We start from the raw sequence: 26,919 nt of genomic DNA, 5'->3' as shown, positions 1-26,919 counted from the left end.
ATTCATCTGTGGATGGACACTTAGGTTGCTTCCATGTCCTGGCTATTGTAAATAGTGCTGCCAGGAACACTGTGGTACATGACTCTTTTTGAATTATGGTTTTCTCAGGGTATATGCCCAGTAGTGGGATTGCTGGGTCGTATGGTAGTTCTGTTTTAAGTTTTTTAAGGAACGTCCATACTGTTCTCCATAGTGGCTGTATCAATTTACATTCCCACCAACAGTGAAAGAGGGTTCCCTTTTCTCCACACCCTCTCCAGCATTTATTGTTTCTAGATTTTTTGATGATGGCCATTCTGACCGGTTTGAGATGATATCTCATTGTAGTTTTGATTTGCATTTCTCTAATGATTAATGATGTTGAGCATTCTTTCATGTGTTGGCAATCTGTATATATTCTTTGGAGAAATGTCTATTTAGGTCTTCTGCCCATTTTTGGATTGCGAAATATTGAGCTGCATGAGCCTTGATGGAGGGAGAAAACCACTTCTGTATACACTCTGGCTCTAAGAAAGGGAACGGCCCTACGCCAAAGCACCCTATTTAAATAAGGCAGGAGAGCAAAGGAGTTCTATTTTTATTCTGCAATTAAGTCAACATGATTTCTCATAGCAGGCAACAGACAGAATGAAATTAAAGTGCTGCTACTGGAAGCCATGGTAATTTTAACCCTGTCAAAGACCTCATATTGTGGGTAAGCAGCAATATTGATCTGTGGTTACTGCAGAGGCCAAGTGGCTGCCTCTCATCCTGCAATAGAAATCCTCCATGACAAACCAGCCAACAGCAAATGCAGAAGGCCAACATTGCTCAAATGGGCACGTCTAAAGCTTCGTAAAGCAGCTCCCAGGGCAGCAAGGACGGGGTTCTGCCTAAATTAGATCCCATTGTTTGTAGACTGATAAGTGGATTCTCAAGAAAAAAAAAAAAAAAAAAATCCCCAAGGAAGGGTTCTCGATTTGGAGTTTCTAAATTCCCAAAGTATCCAGCTAGGGGTCTGGGAACCCTCTTAACAGTTTATGGGACATTTGTGTTTATGTGCTGATGTTTCTCTGATGAGGGTAGGGTGAGGCAGGAAATGGGCTTTTAGCTAGCTCAAGGGGGCCCAAGATCCACGAAAGGTTAAGAAAGCTGAAATCATGATAGTTATTTCTGCCTAGACAGAGAAAAAAGGAGGATGGTATTGGTAAAGGATACAAAATTAATTATTATTGAGAGACTTCTTACAAAATAAGGATCTGAACCAAATAAGACAAAATATTATTTAACAAAATTAGTTAATTATAGATGGTAGACACGCAAATGTTGATATGGTTTTCTGTTTTAAGATTTTTTTCTAAAGTAAAACTAAAATATACAAACCAGCCAAAAAAGGTGAAGAATCCTTGGCTCTAGGATATTTGACCTGAACAAGGCTAAAGTAGCATACTTTCCCCCATGTTTTCATGTGTCCAAATTTAAGAAAAGCAGCCCCTAAAGAAGATGGCTAAACCACCTTGGACTACCTGAAAGTGATCTCAATTTATTCCTCTAAATTGTTGGACACTTCCTCCAAACCTTAATTTCTACTTTTCTCTTTCCCCTTTTGTAAAAATTGGACAATTATCTGACCTTTCTTCAGCTTTCAGAAATCTTACTAATTCTCTCTGGTCAGCTAAGAAGAGAAGTCAGCTTTACAACGATCCAGGAGGACCATCCGAAGATCTCCTGTTACAGTTCCAATGTTGGCTGACTTTCTTTTCAGGATGGAGGTACTGTGGTCATCTGATGACATGCGTGAAGACCAGTGAATGAGGAGGAGGGCAGAATGGGGCATACTGTGTGTGTGTGTGTGTGTGTGTGTGTGTGTGTGTGTGCACGTGTGTGAAAATCTCTAGCTTTAACTGCTTTTTTATTCACCACCCTCAAATAGCTAATCTTAGTATTCTCTCCCTCTACCCTAAAGGTAATTTCCACATAAACCTGATGTCTTCTCTAAATTGTCAATTTGGCTTTCGTTCTCTGATTCTGTCAAAAGTTCCCTCAGAAGTGAACACTAGTTTCCGTATTCGTGCGTCTCCATTTCCCTAATTTCTTTTCGGGTCTCTACCAGCTCTGTCCTAAGTGGTCTTATGGCTCATGGTCCTCGTATGTGGAACAATCTTCCTCGTATCTAGCCTCATGTTAGTCCAGATTTCTTTCAAGTCTGCTTTGGAGAAGGAGTGAGGGCTCATGGTGGGAAACGTGAGCTTATTTTCAGCTGCAGGCCCAAGGAAACTGCTAATGTCTGCAGCTTAGGGGACAGAACACTGTCACAGAGGTTCTACCATTTTCAGTTAGGAACTGGTATTTTTTCATGTTTATGATAATCCCCTGGATGTTTCCTTCCTATATTTTTATTGGAAAATACCCTTCAAAGAGTATGTGTAGGTCTCTAAAGAGACAAGAATAAAAATATGAACAAATACTTGATGCGATTTCATTCTTATCTACTTGGATGAACCATCAGCACTTGTCACCATAAAGAGGGAAAAACCTCTTTCTTGTAAAAGATGAGACAAATTCTGGATGCTGTATAAAAGTTTTCATGTCGGGCTTCCCTGGTGGCGCAGCGGTTGGGAGTCCGCCTGCCGATGCAGGGGACACGGGTTCGTGCCCTGGTCCGGGAAGATCCCACATGCCGCGGAGCGGCTGGGCCCGTGAGCCATGGCCGCTGAGCCTGTGCTCCGCAATGGGAGAGGCCGCAACAGTGAGAGGCCCACGTACCGCAAAAAAAAAAAAAAAAAGTTTTCATGTCATTTAGCTTTTCTTCCTATTAATGATTTCGTTTTAGCACCAGCATTTTTCACACTGCAAATCTCAAAACAGCTATGGAGAAACAGGGTATTTATATTATTGCCATAATTACGAGTTACAATGACAATAACTGTAGAGGAAGATGAAAGGAAATTCAGGTGGCAGGCTTTTAACAGACACATCAACCACCACACAATCAACCAAATTCGGTTTGCAAACACGTAAGACTTCGGAGTCCTGTTTCTTTAGTAAATACCAGGAAGAACTCATAACGGAAAATGCACCAGGGAAGCACACCTGGCTGTAAAGTGCAATGGCTCTTGTTGGGTCTAGGAAAAGAAGGCAGTGGTAGCTCCCCTACTGCCGACCTCTGGTCCCACATGAAACCTCCCAAATCACACGTGATGTGGGGTCTCCCTGTGGTATGTGCCCTTCTTCCTGTTCCAGAAGAACTTGCTGATTATCACTAGGGCTGATGCCTGGCACAGTAACCAAGTGGCTGTAAAGCTGGGGTCTCTGAGTGTGTATCCTGGGAATGGCTCCTAGGCCTTCCCACGGAGGCCCCGGACACCTCAGCTTCCTTTGGGGCAAAGAGGCCAACCACCCACCCACACCCGCCTCGGGAGGCCTTGTCTTCTGCTCACCAACATGGGGTGGGCATGGAGAGGGGCGGAGGTGGAGAGAGGAAGTGCTTTGGTGGATGCAACACCTGGCTCCCAGATACTGGGAGAGGGTCTAAAGGTGGCTTGAGGTCAAGAAGGGGACCCTCTGATGGTTCCTTCTTCCTTCTCCCCTGGGAGAAGGTTCTCAAGACAAATGCTGGCACCTGCCCTTCCTCATGAAGACAGAACTCCTCTCCCAGGTCTAAGCTGTCTTTGCGCAGAGGAGGGAAACCGGAGATTTTCACTCCACCGTACGCCTTGAAGGCTGCTGCCTCCTTTCCATCCCAACTTGGGGAGCTGGCGCCGCTGCAAGTGGACCCCGACGCAGGACATTCTCGTTAAACGGCTCACCAAGAGCCAATGTGTGCAGGGGCCTGCACCTACCGACACTGGCGCCACAGGTACAAACACGGGAGCGGGGAAAAGATACGATTTAACCGAGAAATGGAACCGGATGAAAGGGGTGAGGTGAGGATCCTTCATGGGAGTAATAGGAGGATGCCAGTAACAAATGAACAAGATGAAGACCAAAGCATGAGAGACAGAGACAAGGAAAAATGGGTGCTGGGGGAGAGTCCCCACTTGGGAAGCTAGGAGGGCACTGCTGCCGCAGCCCTGCACCTCTGCTCAGCCAGGACCAGCACCTTCCGGGAGGATTTTAACGAAGCGTGCAGCAGACATGATCTCAGCCATAGCCCTGGACTCCCCACAGCCTCACTTAATCCTTAATCAGCGGCTTAACATCTGAGCAAACTGAAGCCCGGATAAGACAGTGGTAATGCAACTATTTACTTGGCAGAGCCAGGATTTGAATTCGAGCGTTCTAAACCTAAGCCATTTTGCTTTCCACTATGCTGTCGAATGTCACAAGATTCCATGTGCCTAGAATAGATGGTCCCATCAAGAAAAAGATACCTTGTGGAAGCCTTGCTGGCTTCATTCTCCTTATGCTAAACTTCCTGCTATGCATGCTCACCGGCTGAACACTTCATATCCCAACACAGACAAGCTGGCTTGGCTGGGGAGGCTCGTGCCTGCGAACGCTGACTGGCCAAGATGTTTTCTCCTTGGCCCACGAGCAATACACTGGTTTCTACTCACGAGCGTTCAGGCTTTGGGAGCCCAATGTCAGTAACCCCAGACTGGCCACTCTCACAAAAGATATTCTTTTGCGATGACCACGGTTACCTGGGCGAAGAATAAAAGTAGTGTTCCCTTAAAAGACCAGAAATGCTTAACATCAGAAGGTAATTTCAGTTTAAGGAGAAGGCAGTGAAATACTAGAATGAGCTGAGCTGGAACTTGGTCTCAGGTCTGTCATTAGTAGCTGGGTGACCTCAACCAAGGGGCCAAACTTCTTTGGGTCTTGGATCATTCCCTTGCCCTGCTAGCCTCACGTGGTTGCACAAAAAGAGATAAATGTCAATGCAGAGCAAATGAAAGGCTTAATTATCTTTGAGGTACATGTGCTGTGTATCTGAAAGTGCCCTGTTGGATCGTCTTCTTTTAGGTTTAGAAAGGAGCAAGGGCAGTGAAGGGGGCGAGACATCATCAAGTCCCTTCTGGGGTGTCTCTGACTCCCGAACAAGCTCTCTCCCAGAACTCCCCAGTTTTAAACGTGGCTCCCGGGATTAGACAGGGACAGATGTACACCACATTAACCCAGCTCCACGTGGGCACGGCAGGCTCGAAGGTCATCAGACAAATGGAACTAGACATATTCTCAGTGTGGTCTAAGCCACTGGTTCGAGGACTGGGGGAAATCACGAGAGGCTAGTAGGTCTCCTGTAGCACTGGTGACGTTTCTAACATGGATGCTGGTCTGGCTCTTCTAGGAGCCTTCCTGGCCCTTGCAGGATAGACTGGGGTTTTTCCTGACCGGACCTCCTGATCTGTTTTTAGTGGTGGCTCTGTGTGTCCCACCTGCTTCGCCTCTCACTCTGCTTACCCACTGCTCTTCCATGCTAGTCTTCCCTCTTTGGTGCAATGAGACAGCCAGGCTCCTCTGGATTCGAACTGCACCTCCCTCCAGACTACACTTGTATCTTGTGTGCTGGGGCAGTGTGATATGAGAGGCTTTTCAGCTCAGTCCAGTCCCAGCCTTGCAAGTGGAGCCTGCACGAGGCTCTAAGAGGGGTTTTCCCAAGGAGAGGACGCTCTGCACTCGGATCAGCTCTTCCCCAGCCCTGGCCTGGCCCATGCCCCTCCTCACCACCAAGACGTGCTCCAGAAGGTCCAGGTAGCCGAGGGTGCACTCCGTCCCGTACCGCAACGCTCTGGTGCGCACCTCCTCGCTGACGTCGGGGTGATAGGATGCTTGCTGGAGAGAGAAAGGAACGTCGACATCTTAAAACAGGAAGAGCCAGGTGGCAAGTGGACCAGGCAGCCAGGTGGGGGTCACTTGCCCAGCAGTGCTGTGTAGCCCAAGACCCAGAGGCAGGAGACCTGGAATCTGGAACTCCTCCTGTTTTACCTTCAGTGACCTCTCTGAGAAACCTTCCCTGCCTCCCTGGAGAGAGGAGGGGTTCTCCTCCACATTCTCCTGATACCTCCCACCTGTCTGCACTGCAGGTTCTCTGACAACACTTTGTGTCTTGCTTTTTCTAGTGCCTGGAGGGCAGACAAAAGCAAGTGAATCTGGCCCCTCTTTCCTTCCTTTCTCCTCATGCCCCCCCACCCCATCTTTTATTGAAAGGTAAGAAATTCCACGTGTGCTAAAAAGATTCATGATTGGGGCTTACAGAAGAGGCTTACAGCAGAGGGCTACAGCTTACCAGGATCAGCCTCTCTCTCTCCTGCAGCGTGAAGTATCCTGAAGAACCCTCTCTGTTCACAGGCTCATCACTCTGTGACCTGATCACCCTGCAATCACAGTGAGTCTCCTGACCAGGGCTCACTGGTTCCTGGGAACCTTCTGAGAGCGAGCTCCCCAGCACCTTCAGAGGCGCCACAAATAACCCATCTCGCATTATACACATTGAGATAAGCAGACCAGGACATATGGTTTACACAGCATCTGGTCCTTTTTTCTTGTACTTGGGACCTGCCGACTTGAGTCATGTGTGAGATATCATTTCAGATGGTACGCCCATTCACGGGGCTGCCAGATGAACTACAGAACGTCCAGTTACATTTGAATTTCGAATAAACAATGAAAACTTTTAGCATAAGTATGGGGCGGTCTGCTTTTTATTTGCTCAGTCTGGCAACCCTACCCATTTAGCCTTTCCTCCTTCTACAACCTCACTCTGGAAAGAACTCGAGGAGACTTACAAGAATACAAAAAATAGAAAGCTGCAAATAAATCACAAGTCAGGACAAATACAAATTACACGTTAGGATAAAAGGTCAAGGCAGAAGGGGAAGCGTGACCTGCCTCCATGCTCCCTCCAGTCAAATCCCTCTCCCCAGGACTGGGAGCTGTTGGGGGCAACACCTGGGAAATTTCTGCTTACCTGACCCTCCCAAACCACCCCAAGAGGGGTGGGGATAAGTCAAGTGGCCAGTATCTGTCATTTATGAGCCTGGCTGTAATCATCTGAGGACTAACAGGCCAGGCCTTTAACCCCTCCTGCGTTTTTTTAAAATTAATTAATTTTTTATTTTTATTTTTTTACATCCTTATTGGAGTATAATTGCTTCACAATGGTGTGTTAGTTTCTGCTTTATAACAAAGTGAATCAGTTATACATATACATATGTTCCCATATCTCTTCCCTCTTGCGTCTCCCTCCCTCCCACCCTCCCTATCCCACCCCTCTAGGTGGTCACAAAGCACCGAGCTGATCTCCTTGTGCTATGTGGCTGCTTCCCACACTACTGGGCACATACCCTGAGAAAACCATAATGCAAAAAGAGTCATGTACCAAAATGTTCATTGCAGCTCTAGTTACAATAGCCCGGAGATGGAAACAACCTAAGTGTCCATCATCGGATGAACGGATAAAGAAGATGTGGCACATATATACAATGGAATATTACTCAGCCATAAAAAAATGAAATTGAGGTATTTGTAATGAGGTGGATGGACCTAAAGTCTGTCACACAGAGTGAAGTAAGCCAGAAAGAAAAAGACAAATACCGTATACTAACACATATATATGGAATTTAAGAAAAAAAAATGTCATGAAGAACCTAGGGGTAAGACAGGAATAAAGACACAGACCTACTAGAGAATGGACTTGAGGATATGGGGAGGGGGAAGGGTAAGCTGTGACAGAGCGAGAGAGAGGCATGGACATATATACACTACCGTCCTGCGTTTTAATTAGCCTCGCCCCCGTGTCTCCAAGTGTGAGGACAGAGCCCACGTCTGGTTCGACGAGACACCACTGGGGGAAGACAAGGGCTATGATGCTCCTCCAGCAGGTAACGTGCAAGGCCCTCCTTGAGAGCTGTGCGGGAGCTGCTGTTCATGGCTGGTGGCTCTAACCTGGTAGAGCCCTTGGGGAGAGCAATCGAGCAATAATTAGAATGTCACACCATTTGACCTCCTAATTCAACTTCTGGGAGCCTGCCTAAGGATATCATCCAAGGCACAGGAAAAACAGATATACCCAAAGATGTTCACTGCAGTAAAGCTGATGATTAAAAAAAAACTGCAGACAATCTAAGTATCTGATAGTGGGGGAAAGAGTATATTCATTACCAGGGTATTTTTTGGTCAATAAAGAGTCAGTTATAATGACTGCTAGTAACACAGAAACAGTCATGTAACATTAATTGTAATCAGAGATATAAAATTGTATCTGACATAGACGTATGGACATGAAAGGAAGACCAGAAAGAAACAGACACGAGAATAAACTTAGGGTATAGGGAAGTCTGCATCCCCACTGAAGCAATTAGCGTAATCCTGTCTCTGATGAGTCAGTATGGGACCTACTGCACCTCCGTTCCTGCCTTGCTCAGCCCCAAAGGTGGTGTTCAAATATGGCCACGTGGCCCTCTGCTTGGCACAGAGGGTTCCTTCTTGACCCACCAGTAGGCATCCCTGGCTTTCTATATGTTCTTATTGCATGCCCTTTCTGGCAAGCTCACATTAGGAGAATTCCTTTACCCTTCCCATCTAGGATTGAACGACAGAACATACACGCCAGCTCTTCCAAAACTATGAGGTGCCCTGCATATACACCATGATGGCCTTCAGGCCATATCTGGCTAGTAAATACTGTTCTTTTTTTTTTTTTTTTTAAAAAGAGTTTTTTTGTTTGTTTTTGATGTGGACCATTTTTAAAGTCTTTATTGAATTTGTTACAATATTGCTTCTGTTTTTCATGTTTTGTTTATTTGGCCCCAGTGGCATGTGGGATCTTAGCTCTCTGACCAGAGATTGAACCCGCACCCCCAGCACTGGAAGGCGAAGTCTTCGCCACTGGACCGCCAGGGACGTCCCTGGTAAATACTGTTCTGACGGAGGCCGTAACCCCTTCGGGGAATTATCGCTTCTGCCAGGGCAGATTCCACTGAGCGCATCAAAACTGTACTTGTGGCCTCAGGAGAGTCTAAACTCCCCGGCCCAGAGCACTCGGTCCTCAGGACAGTGGCCCAACCCTCTTGCCGCCCTCTGCTCCCCCCCCCTCCCCCCCACCTACCCCTGTTCCCCACGCTCTACCCTCCCCCACACCCAGGAGACCAGGAAATGCGGTGCTTTTCCCCACACCCAGCCCTTCAGCCTGGCTGCTTCCCCCTGCCTCTGCCCAGGGACCCCAGCCCACCCTACCCTTGCCAAGGAACCTGAGAGGCCATCGTCCGACCCCGCACCAGCTCTGCCCACAACTCACTGCACCACAAAGAAGGGCCCTGTTGCTGAGGACACCCAGCTGCAACAGCTGCTCTTCCCTTTCTGTGGTTCAGCCCCATCTGCCCACCATGGCAGGGGGGTCATCGGTCCACCATGGAGCAGAAGTCAGGGTCCCTGGGCCACAGCTGTCCCTAGAAGGATGGGGGGCTGGGGTGGAGGTGCTCAATGGGAGGCTCTTACGGCTCCCTGGCTTAACAGATCAAAAATAAAGTGAAGGTCATAAAGCTCAGGTCTCCCCAGCTCCTTCCATGAGCACTGGCTTAGGGCAGTGGCCCCCACTGTCTCCCCAAGGATCAGAGGAGCTGCTCTAAGACGTCTGGCACAGAGAGCAAAAAGGCAGATCCCTGACGTTCTGTCTGGTTCCTCTCACTCACTGCCTCACCCAATTATGGCAACACCCCTCTGGGGGCAGAATGGCTGCTGACCTATGGAAGCAGGAAAGGGTGCAGGCTGACAAGGGGTGTGGTTTTCCTTTGAAGGGCCTGGAACAAAATGTCACACGCCCGCTTCACTACTGCCAGAGCGGCCTCCACTACAGCCCCTGGAAGAAGGTGTCTGCCTATTCAGGAAGAACTGAGAGGTAAAGTGGGAGGGCCGGTCAGCAGGCCTACTCCATGCCCTCTCAGACACAAACCTGCCCGCAGAGTCACCTCCCGGGGGCTGATGGGCACACCTGCCTTCCCGCGTAGCCTATTACACACACAGGTTAAGGTACCGAGCGGCTCCCTTCTACACGTGGCCAGTCCCTCCCCCTCTCCAAACTGAACCCAACAGCTCAACCGTGACCGAACACTACCCTACCCACCCCAAACAACGCCAAGGCCTTTACCTTGCAAGCCGTCAACATATCTGACACGGCCTTCCGGCTCAGGTTGGCGGTGGCAATCACGTCCTCCTGTCGACACGAGTTCCCAGCTGCCACGGCTTTGGCTGTTGCCATGGTGATGCCTTTGGTCATCCTGATGGATTCTTCAGGTGATGATGTCTTTTCAGGTACCTCTTTGGACTGGAATACCTGGAAGTTAGAAATCGAAGTGCTGAAAAAATCAAAAAGGGAAGGACAGAAATATGCCTCCCCTACCGGCTGCGGCTCAGTGTCTGAAAACCAAGCCAGCCATGGGAAGAAACCGTCAAGTGGCAGGAAATTAGAAATGTGAATACAGTAATATCATTCTTGCTTTCAAGATTCTGGCGTGCATAAGCCTCACACACCTGTACTCGGCATTCATGGGGACAACGTGGGGAGGGAGAACGATCCACGGCATTGACTTGTTTGCCTTCGGAAACTGACACTCAACGTGTATTCGTTACCCCCCTCCACCGGGGTGGGGTACGGGAGGCACTGTGCGGCTTCCCAGTTCTCCTGGCCCATTCCTGCTCCTGCTTCGGTAGTTCCCAGAAACTCCGCAGCCCAGATGCTGGTTCCAGGGCACGACTGACCTGGATGCATTGCTCTGGACTCAGTTCTCTCTCTTTAAAAGGGTGTGGGGCTGGGGGAAATGAAGCGTTCAGTTTCTTCTATTCTTAGCCTTTCTTACCAATATAACTGCCTAATTGTATGGAGGCGTTCAGGTCGAGTGTGCCACGTTGACACTGTGAATTATTTAACCACACCCACCCACACACACACACACACACACACACACCTTTAGAGAAGCTGAAATAAATTAGCCATGGTAAGTGAATATCCCACTTTAAAGTTCCACCTGCCAGCCAAGCCAGCCGTTTCTGCGTCCAGCCCATCTGCCATGGTTCTACCATGAGTGATGGGTGCCCTGGCTGTCCCTGTACATGAGGAATCCCGAACCAGGTGGGGCTGCTCTGTCTTCTGCCCTAGGCAGCCACGTTTCAGCAGGGAAGTCTTCCTGGAAGCAGAAAGGAAGACCCAGCCAGCATCCCTGCCATGTGCCAACCACTGTTAAACATCACTACTCCCCTAAAAATGAACAGCTACCATCAGGCCGCCCAGGACCACCCCATTCTGAATGCCGCAGTGGAATGAACATGGACAGAGCCCTCCACACTAACGTGGGTCTTGGGACACATGCTCCTTTGGAAACCTCCTGTGTCCACGAAAATGCACAGTCTGGGTCAATTCTAAACCACATCGGTATACTTAGGTCGACCATGTGTCTGTAATTTCCCAAGAGAGCTCCAAATTTCAAATTGCTTCCGTTGCCACCATTAGGCCCACCCACACCTGTCAGAATGTGTGTCCAGACTTTTGGTAAGAAGCCCCCAGCCCATGCAAGCAGGTTAGCGCCAGGCAGCAGCCTTAAGGCCTGTATTTTTTAGTTTCTTCTCCATGTGAGAACTAAGCACAACACCAACCAAGGTCGGATTCATTAAAAACAGGACAAGAGAACCCGCGCCTCTACCAGCAAAACCCAACAGAATTGCTTGTCTCTACTGCTGCCCTTCAGTGGCTTGTGGCCCTCACAGGTGACCCTCTAAAGACGCCTCCTTCCAAAAGAGAAGCTGAATCAGACCTCCCATTAAAAAGAAATCTGAGTTTGAAACTGCTCATTTTCAGCATATTTCTATTTCTAGGGATAAGGATGATTCAATCCACCATTGTCTCAGGATCAAAAGAACAGGAGACAATCACAGTATATCACCAGGACACCCTCGCTCTACGACGGTGGAACAAGGTAAGAGTGAACATGGGGTCAGCGTCTCTGAGATCAGACACCTCACACAGAAGGAAGCCTGACGTTAAAGGGAAGTGTCCCAGGTAAAGGCATCCAGGTTTTCCTAATAGCCAGCCTCAGACTCCCAAATCCGTACGTGTGCAGCAGCGTGAGCTGTTGCCAGTGGCAACGGGAATCGGCAGGGGCTACGTGGCTGCACAGTGTACACACCGTTCAAGCTCAAGGCGAGGGCAAGCGGCTACACTGAATTTTCCCTTTACCAGGACTCTTCTGTAGCACTTTCGTTTCACGCTGCAATTTTAGTGGGATTAAACCTGAATGGTCCCAAGCCATACATTAATTCATTTAATTACAATTACAAATTGATCCTAGCCAAACTCAGAAGTCAGTTTCACGTGGGGTCTCCAAGATACAAACGTACCAGCAGGCAGGCAAGTGGGCTTCCCTAGCTCAGGTGTTCCGGGTAAAACCTCTTTATGCTAGAAGTCTCAGAGAAGCTGCACTGGGGTCAGCTGCTGGATGCGGAGCCTGAGGGAGGTGACCAGTGGCTCCTTACCGTGAGCTCCTGCTTCATGTACTCGATGGTGGCCTCAAGCGCCCGTGTGCCCCGGGTGGCCTCGTCCTCCACCGCCTTCACGGTCTTGAGGAGGGAGGTGACATTGGTCACCATCACCTGCATGGGAAGAGATGTCAAGAGAAAACAGGGAGTGCGCTGAGGTCCCATCCCTCCTTTTAGTTCCGGATCTAATGCCACGAGTACCAGCACCTCTATGTGAGAAAGGAGCTCAGATGTACATCCTCCAATAATCTCGAGCGTGCATCTCTCACTACAGCACCCCTGGCACGCTTGCCCCTAATTGGGGCTCCACTCTACCTTGGCAGCCCCCTTGAGCTGGTACATGGAGGGGTCATCGGCGGGCTTGCTGGCAGCTCCCTTGGTAGCACCAATGAGATCTGAGAGGGCCTTAGCCACGTCTTTGATGGCATTGATCAACACCACCTGAAAGACAGCATGGGCCCAGGTGAGCAGGCTGCCCCAAGAGCACAGTCCAAGAGCAGGGCTCTCCATCAGCAGCTCCCAAGCCTGCAGCACAGGAGAATCCCCAGGAGCCACCCTTGGAGACCCTGATGCGAGGCTGGGTGGAAAACCAGATTGCAGACTTGAAGAAGCTCCCTAAGGAAGTCAGATGCCGAGCCAGAAAGCGGGACCCCGCTAGATTTAGCATATTCAGAAACACTGCCTAGCTGGCGGCTCTGCTGACCAGCTGCCTATGAAAGGATGAGGGCAGCTGAGCAGACACCCCGAGATGCCATGCCACGCACCTGTGCCCGGAACTGGTCCCCAAAACCACTGAGAACAAAATGCAAGCCTCCTGCCCTGGCCTGCAAGGCCTCCGTGGCAGCCCACCTGCGTCCCCAGACTTGGTTCCTGGGATCCTGACTCACTCAGCATGTTATAGGCATTTGGGTCTGTCTTTCTTCCCTGTTGGAAATCCTCCCTCGTTCCAACCTCGGGGCCTCTGCTCTTGTTCCCCTCTCTGCCTGGAACCCGGCTTTTTTCACCCTTCAGGTCTCAGCTCAAATGTCATGTCCTCAGAGACCCTTCCTGACCACTCTAGCTATAAGCCCACCCCCACTGAAACTCCCTCAGCTTGCCCTGTTTTATTTATAGCACTTAGCAGTATGTGGAATTACTTTATTATTTATTCACTTATACACCATCTGTCTTCTTCCTCGACTTGGATGGAAGCTGTAGGAGGGCTGGCCTGGTCTTCTGTCTGTTGTGTTCTGCACTCAGGACAGGACCTAGAGTGTAGTGGGCACTCAGCAAGTACTCACGGAATGGGTGAACATACAGATGTGTACCCATGTAACACTGGATGGAACACAGTATCTTCACTCTTCTAACTGAACAGAGACCACAGGCCACTTCTTCTGTGTGTTAGACTTGGAATCTCAAGTACCAGGCATAGTTAGGAATTACATGATATTGGGTATTACATTTAAGTTTTCTGGGTCCAGCAGCTACAACAACAACTCCTACTTCTAAAACAACTTCCCTTCGTTGAGGGCAATGTTCCAGGTGCCGAGCCAAGCACAATGCACATTATCTTTTTTTTTTTTTTTTTTGCGGTACGCGGGCCTCTCACGGTTGTGGCCTCTCCCCTTGCGCAGCACAGGCTCCGGACGCGCAGGCTCAGCAGCCATGGCTCACGGGCCCAGCCGCTCCGCGGCATGTGGGATCTTCCCGGACCGGGGCACGAACCCGTGTCCCCTGCATCGGCAGGCGGACTCTCAACCACTGCGCCACCAGGGAAGCCCCACATTATCTTATTTAACCCTCATCACTGCCATTTTGAGTGGGAACTACGTTGCTCGTGTCCACACTGGCAGAGGCTGGGAATGGCAAGGTTGGGATTCAGACTCTGGTCAGTGTGATCACAAGGGCCACGGTCTTCACCTCCACACTGTATTATGCTCTATGGCCCTGGCTCTTCATCTACAAATGGGGTGAGCAGTGCCAGCCCTATCCATTTACTGCACTGCTGGCAGGATCAACTGAATAATGGACGTGAAAACGTCTTAGAAACTCTAGCGTCCCAGAACCTGCAAGCACAGCCACGCTATGACTGCCCAGCCTCCCAACCCTCCCTGTCTCCATCCCGTGGCTTCTCACCCACAGGGTGCACTGGATCTCTGCCAACCTCTGAAACCACAGGGCAGGTCGGGCTGTGACGGGGCTCGTGAGGCGGGGCTAACAACGGGGACCACCACGGGGAGGCGCAGCGGGCAGGTGTGCTGCCGACACCTGGCGTACACTGTCCCATCCCGGGTCACTGCACAGCGACCAGCGAGTGGGCACACTTTTCTGAGGGGACATGTCCCACGGGCAGTCTCAAAAGAAGTTGGGCCCTAGGACATCTGGACCATTTGGGAGTTCGAACCTCTTAGCAATTCGATACGTTTCTCTGTATCCAAAGATTTAAATCCTCCCAGCTGATTCATTCCAAGTTGAGCCGGACTAGGGGAAAGTGTGGGTTCCATCCCCACTGAGGCGTTTTCTAGCTTTTCCTTCCTCTGTGGGGGTAAGAACAATACCCAGGCAGACTTCTGTGAGTGTTTCGCATTCCGGAGGCAGCCAATCTGAGCTCTGATGTTATCAAAGAGAAAGCCAGCAGAAGGAGTAAAAAGCCAACAGACGGGATGTTTCCTTTACGGAGCTCCACTCCAGCGGAGGACATCAGGAAGGGAAGGGTCACAGCCGTGTGGGAGCAAAGCTGGTGGCCCTGTGCTCACCGGAAAGTAGCTGTCGTCAACCCTGGCGCTGGATGGTAGGAGGTTCTCTCTCCAGTGTTGTCCAAATGGGCCGAATAGGCTCGTTTACTGAGTATGGTTTAAGCAGTGAAAACTGAAGTGTTTACCACACTGCGGTTGAAATAGCAGAGGGATTTTTAAGTTTTGCACTCGGGAGTGGGGAGAATCCATCAATGACGGCCACGGTTGGCTGTTAGTTCAGCAAGAGCTGAACTGCTCTGTTGGGTATCTACGATGTGTGAGAGCAGTGCTTGGTGTGTAGGTTTCAAAGATCAATAAACCATGATTCCTGTCCTTGAGGAGCTGATGGTCTAGGCTGGGGAACCAAGGACCAGGTAGGTAATAGCAGCGAAGTGACTAAATCCAAAGCAGAGAGTCACAGAGCGTGGAGTCCTTCCCTGGCCCTCAGCTCCTCTCTCTCTCCTCCCCTTCAGAGCCAAACTTTTCAAGTGGGCGTCTATACACCCTGGCTTCCTTCCTTCACCCGCATCTGGCCACTGCTCACTCACAGCCCTGGCTGGGTGGCCACTGCCTTCCAAGGCCCTGGGCTTGGCTCTCAGACCTTTGTCTTTCTTGCTGCCTTGGCTGCATCTCTGGTGGGTTGCAGCACTCCTTCCTCTTCACATCAGGCCCCTGGCTTTCCTCCTACCAGCGGCTGCGGCTTCTCAGTCTCCTTAGGTATCTCTTTCTCCTGAAGATGGTCCTAAAGAGTGGATTCCTCAGCTCTGTCTTGATCCCTTCTCCTCTTCCTTCCACAGAAAGTGGATGCAGTCACTGTCTATCGGCCAATAACCCCTACATCCACATCCCCCAAACTGAGCAGGCTCAAGCCTACACACTTGTTCTACCTGTCTCTCTGGAACTTCCAATGCAACACGCTGCAAACCGAACTCACCTGCATCTCAGCCTGGGGCAGCCCTCCCTCCAGGGAGCCCCAGCTGGGTACATGAAGCCACCATCCATTCACTGATCTAGACTGAAACGCGCAGTCCTCCCGGCCTTCCCCCTCTCCCTCATCTCCAAACGCTCATTGCGTCCAATCGTTTACCAAACCCGGCTGAGTCTTCTTTACAGACTCCTCTCAAATCTTCTGGCTTACCTCCATAGCCACGGCCACACCACAGTCCATGCCACTATCCTGCCTAGATAACTGCTTCCTACCAGTCCCCAAACCACAGACGCACCCATGCACATGTTGTCCACACCCAAAGTTCCTATTTTGCCTTTGCTTTCTTCTGAGGCCTGGCGCACAGTGTCTGTGGGACCACGAGGCCCGCCCGTACCTACCTGGGTCTCGGGGTCGTCAGAGCCCAGGCTGGCGGCCCCCAGCTTGACCACCTCGGCGAGCTGGGTGATGGTGGCTGCCGAGGACTGGGCTGCCTGGGCCAGCTTGTCTGGAGTGGATGCAGCCCCCGAAACCAGCAATTTCGTGTCTTCCACCAAGGCCTTGGCGGTCTTCAGAATATTCTCCCTGAGAAAGGCGGGAGAGCGTGGGGAGGAGGAGAGACAAAGGGCAGAGCTTGGTCACTGGTAGTTAGGAGGAAAAGAAACTCCTCTAGGGGCTTTTGTTAAAGGGCGTTGAAGAAGAGAGGTGATGCGTTTCTCCTCCCTTAATAGGAGGCTCTCATCTTCCATGTAAGAGAATTAGGAGAGAGGAGAGGAAAGTCAGCCCAGAATTCACAGAGTCGATTAACGGTAAAGCTTCAATTAAAGATTCAGGCTCATCAGTTGGGCCCCCTCCCCCTGCCCTGTAGCTTCTTCCCTGTGGTTCCCACTATCCCTGAAAATACTTCATAGTTACAGAGACCTGTGAGGACACATGGGTCAGGGGACCTTGTCCTGGACATCACAGCCCAAGGGGCTGGGTTCTGGAAGGGGTGACAGGGCACTGGGACTCTCCTCCCCTGCCCAGTCCTGGGGCTGAAGAGAGAGGAAGAAAGGTGCTGGACATGTGGCGAGGATATGTGGGGTCTCCAGCAGCAAACGGAGACCCTGGTACCAGCCTCTGAAGCAGAGTCTCAAGAGTCTAAAGAGCCCGGGAGAGACAGCCGGCTCGGAGCTTCACTGTTCACTTAGGTAAGAGCTACATGCCTGCCTGGGCCACTACCAGTCCAACTAGGGATGGTGAAAAAATCAGGGGCACAGCTTTTTAGCTTAGGAAGCAAAAAGATCAAAAACCTATCCCCTGCTGGAGCAGACTGGATTTAGACTGTGAGAGGCAAAGCTGGAACACACTCTGTCTGCAGTTGAGAAAAGGCACTGATTTTGATTACGTGGGTCACTTCCCCCACTTGAGCATCCTGTTGAAATCAAAATGGATAACCACATTTCTGGCTCTTGGGCAGCATCTCCAAAGTCCATCAGGCCATAATGAACCTCTCCCCATCCAGGAGCCCACAGGACAGCCTTCACTCCCATACCTGTGGTCTGCAAAGGTCTCGTTGTTCTCTGCGTTCAGGGTCCCTGCAGTCGCAAACATGATGGTGGTGTCCAGGTCGGCGATGATCCCAGACACAGCAGTGGCAGCTGTGATACATGCCTGGGTCCCCTTGTTCCCAGCTTGGAGAGCTGATAGCACCAAGGACACCTATAGGCAGAGAGGAAATGTCAGGGGGTGTGGAAGATGGAGAAAATATAACCCATAGGTTTTCAGACTACAAAAAAAAGGCAACACTGCAAAGAATGCTCAAAAAATAGAAGAGGAGGAAACTCTTCCAAACTCATTTTATGAGGCCCAAATTACTCGGATACCAAAACCAGGCAAGGATACAACAAGAAAATAAAATTACAGGACAATATCCCTGATGAACACAGATGCAAAAATCCTCAACAAAATATCAGCAAACCGAACTCAACAATACAGTAGACATATCACACACCATGATCAAGTGGGACTTATTCCAGGGATGCAAGGATGGTTCAACATCCACATATCAGTCAATGTGATACACCACATTTACAAAATGAAGGGTAAAAATCATACAGTCATCTTAATAAATGCAGAAAAAGCACTTGACAAAATTCAACAGCTGTTTATGATAAAAACTCTCAACCGAGTGGGTATAGAGAGAACACACCTCAGTATAATAAAGTCCACATACAACAAGCCAATAGCTAACATCATATTCAAAGGTGAAAAGCTAAAAGTTTTTTAGCTAAAAGTCATCCAAACTGGAAAGAAGTAAACCTGTCACAACCTGCAGATGACATGATATTATATGTAGAAAACCCTGATGACTCTATATAAAAAAAACAAAAACAATTTAGAATAAATGAATTCAGCAAACTTGCAGGATATAAAATCAATAAACAAAAATCTATTGTGTGTCTATACACTAACAACAAACAACAGAAAGAGAAATTAAGAAAACAATCCCATTTACAATCGCATCAAAAAGAACAGAATACTTAGGAATAAATTTAACCAAGGAGGTGAAAGACCTGTATATTGAAAACTACAAGACATCAAAGAAAGAAACTGAAGAAGGCACAAATAAATGAAAAGATATTCTGTGCTCATGGATTAGAAGAATATTGTTAAAATAGTAGTTTGGTAGTATAAAACACTACCAAAACCAGTATGCAATTCAATGCAATTCTGATCAAAATTAAAATGGGGGCTTCCCTGGTGGCGCAGTGGTTAAGAATCTGCCTGCCAATGCAGGGGACATGGGTTCAAGCCCTGGTCTGGGAAGATCCCACATGCCATGGAGCAACTAAGACTGTATGTCACAACTATTGAGCCTGCGCTCTAGAGCCCACGAGCCACAACTACTGAGTCCACGTGCCATGACTACTGAAGCCCGCACGTCTAGAGCCCGTGCTCCACAAGGGAAGCCACCACAACGAGAAGCCTGCACACCGCAACAAAGAGTAGCCCCTGCCCACTGCAACTAAAGAAAGCCTGTGCGCAGCAATGAAGACCCAATGCAGCCAAAAAAAAAAAAAAAAAAAAGTAACATGGCATTTTTCACAGAAAATGAACAAACAATCCTAAAATTTGTATGGAACCATAAAAGATGCCAAAGCAATTTTGAGAAAGAAGAACAAAACTGGAGGCATAATGCTTTCTGATTTCAAACTATATCACAAAGCAATGGTAATTAAAACAGTACGGTAATGGCATTAAAAAAGACACGTAGATCAGTGGAATAGACAGTCCAGAAATAAACCCATTCATATCTGATCAATTAATTTATGACAAAGGAGCCAAGAATATACAATGGGGAAAGAACAGTCTGTTCAATAAATGGTGTTGAGAAAACTGGACAGCCACATGCAAAAGAATCAAACTGGACCATTATTGTACACTATACACAAAAATTAACTCAAAATGGATGAAATATAAGACCTGAATGTAAGACCTGAAACCCCTAGAAGAAAATATAGCTGGTCACTTCTTTGACATAGGTCTTGGGTCTTTGCAATGAATCTGACACCAAAAGCACAAGAAACAAAAGCAAAAATAAACAAGTGGGACTATATCAAACTAAAAAGTTTCTGCACAGGAAAGGAAACCACCAACAAAATGAAAAGGCAATCTACTGAATGGGAGAAAATATTGATATGTGCAAATCATATATCTGGTAAACATATAAGAACTCATACAACTCAATAGCAAAAAGAAAAAAAAATCTGATTTTAAAAATGGGAAGAATATCTCAATGGATATTTTTCCAAAAAAGATACACAGACGGCCAACAGGCACATGCAAATATGCTCCACATAGTTGTCAGGGAAATGCAAATCAAAACCACAATGAGATATCACCTTACATCTGTCAGAATGTTAATTATCAAGATGAAGTAACAAGTGTTGGCAAAGATGTAGAGGAAAGGGAACCCTTACACACCTTTGGTGGGAATAAAAATTGGTGCAGCCCTATATGAAAAACAGTATGGAGGTTCCTCAAAACATTAAACATAGAACTATCACGTGATCCCACAACTTTACTTTTGGGTATTGATTCAAAGAAAATGAAAACACTAACTCAAAAAGATATATGTGCCCCCATGTTCACTGTAGCACTATTTACAATAGCCAAGACAAGGAGAAAACCCAAGTGTCCATCGATGGATGAATGGATAAAGAAAATTTGGTACATATACACAATGGAATATTATTCAGCCATAAATAAGAACGAAATCTTGCCATTTTCCACAACATGAACGGACATCAAAGGCGTTATGCTAACTGAAATAAGTCAGAGAAAGACAAATACTGCATGGCCTCTCTCTTATGTGGAATCTTAAAACAAAAACAAACACCAAGCTCATAGATAGAACAGACTGGTGCTTGCCAGAGGTGGGGGATGAGGGGTAGGAGAAATGGGTGAACTGTTTTCGTTTTAGTCTAAATAAATTGAATAAAAGTGAAAAGAAAACAAAAAAACAATCAAACTCATAGAAAAAGAGGTCAGTTGTGGTTATGGCAGGGGGGTGGGGTAGGGTGGGGTGGTGGTGAGATTGAAGGAAGGTGGTCAAAAGGCACGAACTTCCAGTTTTAAGGAAGTCCTAGGGATGCAACGCACCACATGATCACTATAGTTAACACTGCTTTGTGATCCTCATGAAAGCTGTGAAAATCCTAAGAGTTCTTATCACAATGAAAAAATATATAGACATGTATACTTTTTGTATTGATATGAGATGAGGGATGTGAACTAAACTTATTGCAATCATTTCATGACATACGTGAGAAAGCATGACGCTGTGCAACCTAAACAGTGCTACATGTGAATTACACTTCAATGACACTGGAAAAAAAAAAGGCACAACAAAACAGAACAGTGAATTTTCTCTCCGGGAGTCAAGGCGGCTCAGGGGTTAGCAGCACAGTTTGGAGTCAACAGCCTGCCTGAATCAGAGCACTGCCATTTGCCGGCTACATGACTTGGGCAGGCTGTTTCACCTCTCCGAGTCCGTTTCCTCATCTGGAAAAGGGGGCTATTACTTCTTGCCGGTCACGGTTGATGGGAGGAGTAAGTGGTGGAAAAATACATGTAAATGACTAGGCAGGTAATAAGGGTTTACTAGAGGGTACATGCTACTCTACTTGATGTTTCTGAAATCACAGAGAGGGATAAGGGTTGGGCTTCCGTAAAAGGTGTGGCTGTTTCTGTCCTCCCTGATCAGGTTTTCTGTGGAACAGCCCTCTGCTAACACTTGTCACTCCTTCCCTCGGCTGCCTCTTGTCTAGGAGTTCTTCATAGTGGACCCCAGAGAGGACCCCCTCGTGTAAACTCTCCACCTACCACTCCCTTGCACCATCACCTGCCACCAGCAGGTTGGCTAAGGCGTTCACTCCAGTGCCTTCCATGCCAGAAACCCTCTGCTGGCACCTGTCACCCCTCCAAGTGCACCCTCATGTCCCTAAAGACACCTTCCTACAAGGCAAGCTGGACCCACCACACCCGTGGGGACAGCTGTCCCGCTGCTGTGGAGAGGAGCTGAGCTCCCTTCACAACTGGATCCCATCTCCCAGGCCTCCCCCCGCGTTCCTGCCACACAAGCCCCCTCCTTCCTTCCTCTCACCCACCCCCTCTCTTGCCCTTTTGGGTCTGCCCTCCTGGCTGGAGACAATCACACAGACACACCTAGACAGGTAAGAAAGACGGCAGTCGGAGATGGGAGGGCAGGAGATGAGCAGGGCAGAGGGATGTAGCAGGAAACTGCCCAAAAGGCTAGGTGCTCTGCCCAAGCCGATCCCCTGCCTCTGACCCCTCTTCCTGGTGTCCTGGGTCAGGGATCCTCTGCTGGAGAGGCAGTAAGACGGAGGCCAGCTCAGGAAGACCAGGCTGCTTGGCCACGCTCACTAGCACCACGCAGCTTGGACCCCCTCCTTTCCTCCCTCGTGTTCCTGTTCCAAGGTTTCCTACGGGGGAACTTGGCACGAGTAACTTCAACAACAAGGAAGGGCTTTCAAAGGAGGGAGAGGGCCTTCCTCGAGCTGAGAGATTTATTTCCTCATCCTGGGGAGGCCTGGACAGTCCTGTGGGCTGCGTAAGACTGATGTCCGGCTGTGGCGAGGGGCCTCGTACAGAGCAACCTCTGTCCAGGCAGTTTCCAGGGGACGGTCCCCCTCCCACCCCTCAAGTCCTGCTGCCAAGCTTCTCAATGGTGCAGAGCTGTCCTGCGACCCAAGTGAAGGAGAGGGAAACCAGCAAAGCACGGATGCTGCCACCGGCACCTCAAACGGCCTGCACGGCAGCTGCCCTGAAAAATGACTCTGAGAAATAAGTCAAGCAAAACCATCAGCAAACTGCAGGAGAGTCAAGAAACTACTGGGAACGAAGGGATGTTCAGAACGGGGCGCTGTGAACCATGGAAAACTTCCAGGGAGAAGGGAGTGTTGGAGGACAGAGACAGGGAACAGCGCCTAGAATTTACTAAACGTTGAACAGTGCACCTGGCACTGTGCCAGGCTCTTTGACCCGTATAGCTGCATGTAATCCACACACCCCATAGGCCAGGTATTCTATTTCTTCATCCTCCCTTTACTGATGGGGAAGCTGAGGCTTGGCAGGGTGAAGTAGCTTAGCTGAGACCCTAGAGTCCGATGCACCACGCTATGTGATTCTCTCTACAGACAGCTGCCGACAGAGTTAGAAAACTTCCTGCCAGTTCCTGCTCTCCCACCACGGTGCCATGTGACTTCGAGGGTGCTAACCCTCCTCACTGCACTGTCTCATCTGGAAATAAAGAGGAGCTGTGGGTCCTTCTTACTCACCCCCAGCACCTGGGAGCCTCTCTGAGAAGGGAGCCTGGCGGCAAAAGTGTGCAAAGGGGTTGCAGGGAGTGGCTCCTGGCACTGGCTGTGACTTGGGACACCACCTGGCCAGTCTGTCCACAGGAGAGCCTTCCAAGTTGACCGCCAGGGCCCTGACCTCTGTGGGACTGTCCCTCTCACGTTCTCAGTTTCTCAGGACCACAGATCACCCCCAGCTGCCTGATGTGCCCCGGCCCTGGGGAGACCCTGGGTGGGAGGGAAGACGATCAGATCTGACCCAGCTGGCTGGTTTTTGGCTTAGTTTCCTGGTCTGTCCCTGGTCTCGGCGGGTCCCGCCTGCCCTGAGGGCTGCTCCTTACCTTCTCTGTGACCGCGCGGGCACACTCGATCAGCTCCCTTTTGGTGTAGCTGTCCGTGGGGCACACCTGGAGGGCCCCCGCCTTCTGCACCAGGAAGATGCAGCCGTGGCCCAGGTCCTGCACCCGAGTGCGAATCTGGAAGCCGATCTGTGGAGGCAGGCCCGGGGTGGGGAGGGGGAAGCATGATGGCCCTGCCATCGAGGTCTTCCCTACGTGGAAAATTTCTCTTACATCCTAGGGGAGCCTGGCTGGGAAAATTCCACTGCTATTAGGAGTCTGTGTTTGGTGAACTATGGAATTTGGTTGAATTTGCTTCCTGTTTTAGAGACTGTAAAATACCCGCAGCCCCCAGTAAGCAAGCTTAATAATATTTGTTACCTTTTCTGGAGCATTTCTCTACCTGTATCCCGAGCCACTAGGTAAGAATGTTAATTAGATGAACTCTGCGGGATTATTCATTCGACCAGTGTTTCATTATTCATTTAACCATTGCGCCCCTACCGTGTGTCAGGGCCTCTTCGAGGCAGGTAATGCATTTAATTTCATTGACTTCTCACAAAAGCCCTAGGGGGTAATTAGAAGTTCAGAATATGTAGCTTTAGTATAAAGCATATTTTAAAGTGTTCAGATTCTTGCAAAATTGCCAGGTTTACCAACCAGAACGCCCCCTTCCTCAGCTGTACCATAGAGTGAGAGTAACCATGCTGGGCCCAGGTTCCCTTTCTAGCAAGCCAGGTTGAGGTTTCCTTAAAAAGTTACATGTTTAGAGCTGCCGGCTTAGCAGGCATGCATTCTTTTAATGACCCCTGGGTTGTGTGATTATAAAAGGTACTTTGCCTAAAAGAAGCCAAATAAGTTCCACTATGGATAAGGTGCCAGGTATCTCTGTGGTGTAGTCAATTCCACCTCCACCGCCCAAAGCTTGCATTCTTCTGGCTTTGTTTCACATCAGTTTTCATTTTGGTCTGATCAATACAGCCCAGGTAAGCAACTAAACACGGAACAAAACACCTCTAAGCTAAGCGTTATTTTCAAGAATCCACAGTAGCTAGAAGCTGTGTGCTGATCCTTCCAGCGTCTCTCAAGAAGAGTTACTAAAAGAGCCCAGGTTTTGTGAATAAAACCTGGGAATTCACACACCTGGGAATTTGGGCCACCTGGATGCTATCTTCCAACCTCATCCCAAGAGTCAGAGTTTAAGGGAAGGCGATTCCAGGTGTGAGAGGGCTGCAAATGCTCACTCTATTATTGAAACACACACTGCTTTCAGGGAAAAAGGTTATACCCTTAACCCTTTAAGGCCCGAAGGATGTTTAAGTCCATTTGGTAAAACGTTCTCCTGACCCAGAAAGCTGAGCTTCTGCTCTTTGGGGTGTCTTCTATTCGTACATGAGCAGGTACTACAAAAGCTTCGCAATCAGGCAGGGCTTCTTGCAGACCATCTCCACATGGAGTACGACATGGGCATCATGCCAGGATCATGCAACCCGACAGCGCTGAAAACAGATCTGGACTAGCGCAGCATCAAGACCGCCACTGAGAACTAGAGAGGCTTGAATTCAGCCCACGCAGTGGCAAGGCCATTTAAGTATATCTCTTTGCTGGGCATGTTTACTGGTTTAAACACAAGGTGAAGCTGAAGCAGTGGGATGCCCCAGTGAAGTTTTAAACTCAACCAGGCTCTCAAGGCTTTTCAGACCCATACAGTGTAACCCTAAGTACTCAAGGGTCAGAGCTAATACAAAGGCAAGAGCTCTGCTGTCAAGGATGAGCACAGGCAGGTCTCTAAAGGATAAGATGCCAACGGGGAAGTCAAGGAAGGGGGAAATGGAGGAAGAAACATTCACATACTTTCAAATAAAAGAGACCTTATGAGTTCAGCCTTCCCATTTTACAGATGAAGAGACTGAGGCCCAGAGAAGTGATGTGATTAGCCCAAGATCACACAGCCAGTCCCTGGCAAAGCCAGAGGAGAATTCAAATCTTTCATCCCAAGCATGGTGCTCTATCCATTAGATCAGTGTTTTTTTTTTGAATTTTATTTTAGTTTTTTATACAGCAGGTTCTTATTAGTTATCTATTTTATACATACCAGTGTATATATGTCAATCCCAATCAGATCAGTGTTTTTCTGATTTGATTTTTTTCCACTTAGCAACAGAACCCTTTCCCACCCCCCAATAAAATCGCTCATGGAACCTCAACATATAAAATGGAAGTAATTTGTTATTACTATACTCTTCCTTTATGAGTTAAAATTTATATCCTTGACCCAAAAAGTCAACAATGAGGCTCGGTGATCCAAAGACAGGGTTATGAAGGCCAGTTACAGCCTCGGCCACCAGCTCATTTCTGCATTTTGCCCTGGCTGCACAGGGTGGAGAATCCCGTTCCTCGTATAAAGCAAAAGGGAAGAGCGTTCTCACAGTTCCTCGACCACAGGAGGCAAGGCAGATGCTCCACCAGCCTGAGGCCTGCACAGAACCACCCACCGGCCCAGGGTAAGGTACGGGTGGCCCCCAGTGGGTTACCATTTTGGCCTAGAATTACGTTCAAGAGCCCATGCTGCTTTTCCTAACAGTTTTTATATAAATAATTACATTATGTTTGAAAAGGGAAACTTGAGTCGAACAGACGCAGAACTTCCAGAGCACCTCGCTGGGCCGGGGGTATAAAACCACTGTGCCAGAAAAGAACGGACCTGTGCCAGGTTCTGGAAGAGTATTCTCCCTGCACCCCTCCTGCCCCCTGCACAGAGCCGAGCCTGAGCTTTCTCTTTGCAGAACAGGGCACTAGGACAACCACAGGCCACCTAAATCACTCCCCAATCGCCCCGGGGGTGGGAGGGAGAAGGCACCCGCTCCTGAGCTGTCGCAAACCTGAAACCTATGGACAGATGTGATAAACAGTGGGAAGACAACCCCACTGCCCTCTCATGCTCCCTCAGCCCCTCAAAAGGCTCCGCTATAAAAAACACAGCCCAGCCTCCTGACGCTCAGCCTCCTTCTTGGAGATGACATCATGCATGTAGCAAGGGATCCTGTAAATGCAACCGTGGAGCTGGCACGGTGGTCATCAGGGATGAAATTCCAGTTAGGAAGCCCGAGGGAGACCAGCACAAGAAAGCAAAGGGATGAAAACAAACAAATGCAACAGTTGCAAAAGCTTTGGAGTTCTCAGTCAACCCAGGGCTTGGTCCTGGAGTCTCAGTCTGTGCCAGGTCACACAGTTACCTTGCACATGCCGGGAGAACCCCCTGAGGCTTGGCTACAACAAACCTCTGGCACATGTTGGTTGCATGATCCCATACGGACACATGCAGGAGAGATACCGTATTATGAAGGACTAGTTTTGAAATCAGCTTCACTCGCTTATTTTCACAGGCTCAGAGGGCTGAATGTAACAGGAAGGGATCGCAGGATGCCAGCCCCACCCCTGCTCTCAACCCATCACCCACCTGGGCAGCAGAAAGGACCACAGGCCTTGCTTCTAGCTCTGCCCTCTCCTGGCCACCAGACTCTGGGGTGAGCACACTAGCCTCATGGGGACTTGGTTTCCTCACCTGCGACACAGAAACCTGCCCTGCCCACTTCCCAGGGCTGTGGACGACCAAATGGAAGGTACAC

At 49.0% G+C, this 26,919-nt stretch overlaps 1 protein-coding gene across 1 annotated transcript in view; it reads right to left on the bottom strand.

The window, feature by feature from the left end:
• The window catches only part of TLN2 (talin 2), a 441,569-nt gene that overhangs the window by 28,022 nt on the left and 386,628 nt on the right, over nucleotides 1–26,919 (bottom strand). The window contains exons 46-52 of the mRNA XM_065872706.1: nucleotides 23,294–23,440; nucleotides 17,627–17,793; nucleotides 16,494–16,677; nucleotides 12,766–12,891; nucleotides 12,448–12,564; nucleotides 10,070–10,255; nucleotides 5,650–5,757 (exon numbers count right to left, since the gene is read on the bottom strand). Of these exons, the coding sequence (XP_065728778.1) occupies nucleotides 5,650–5,757; nucleotides 10,070–10,255; nucleotides 12,448–12,564; nucleotides 12,766–12,891; nucleotides 16,494–16,677; nucleotides 17,627–17,793; nucleotides 23,294–23,440 (1,035 nt within the window). The remainder of the gene's footprint in view (nucleotides 1–5,649; nucleotides 5,758–10,069; nucleotides 10,256–12,447; nucleotides 12,565–12,765; nucleotides 12,892–16,493; nucleotides 16,678–17,626; nucleotides 17,794–23,293; nucleotides 23,441–26,919) is intronic.

Source organism: Phocoena phocoena, chromosome 2 (genome assembly GCF_963924675.1).
Source record: "Phocoena phocoena chromosome 2, mPhoPho1.1, whole genome shotgun sequence".
Classification (NCBI taxonomy): domain Eukaryota; kingdom Metazoa; phylum Chordata; class Mammalia; order Artiodactyla; family Phocoenidae; genus Phocoena; species Phocoena phocoena.
This window is presented reverse-complemented; position numbering and strand designations above follow the sequence as displayed.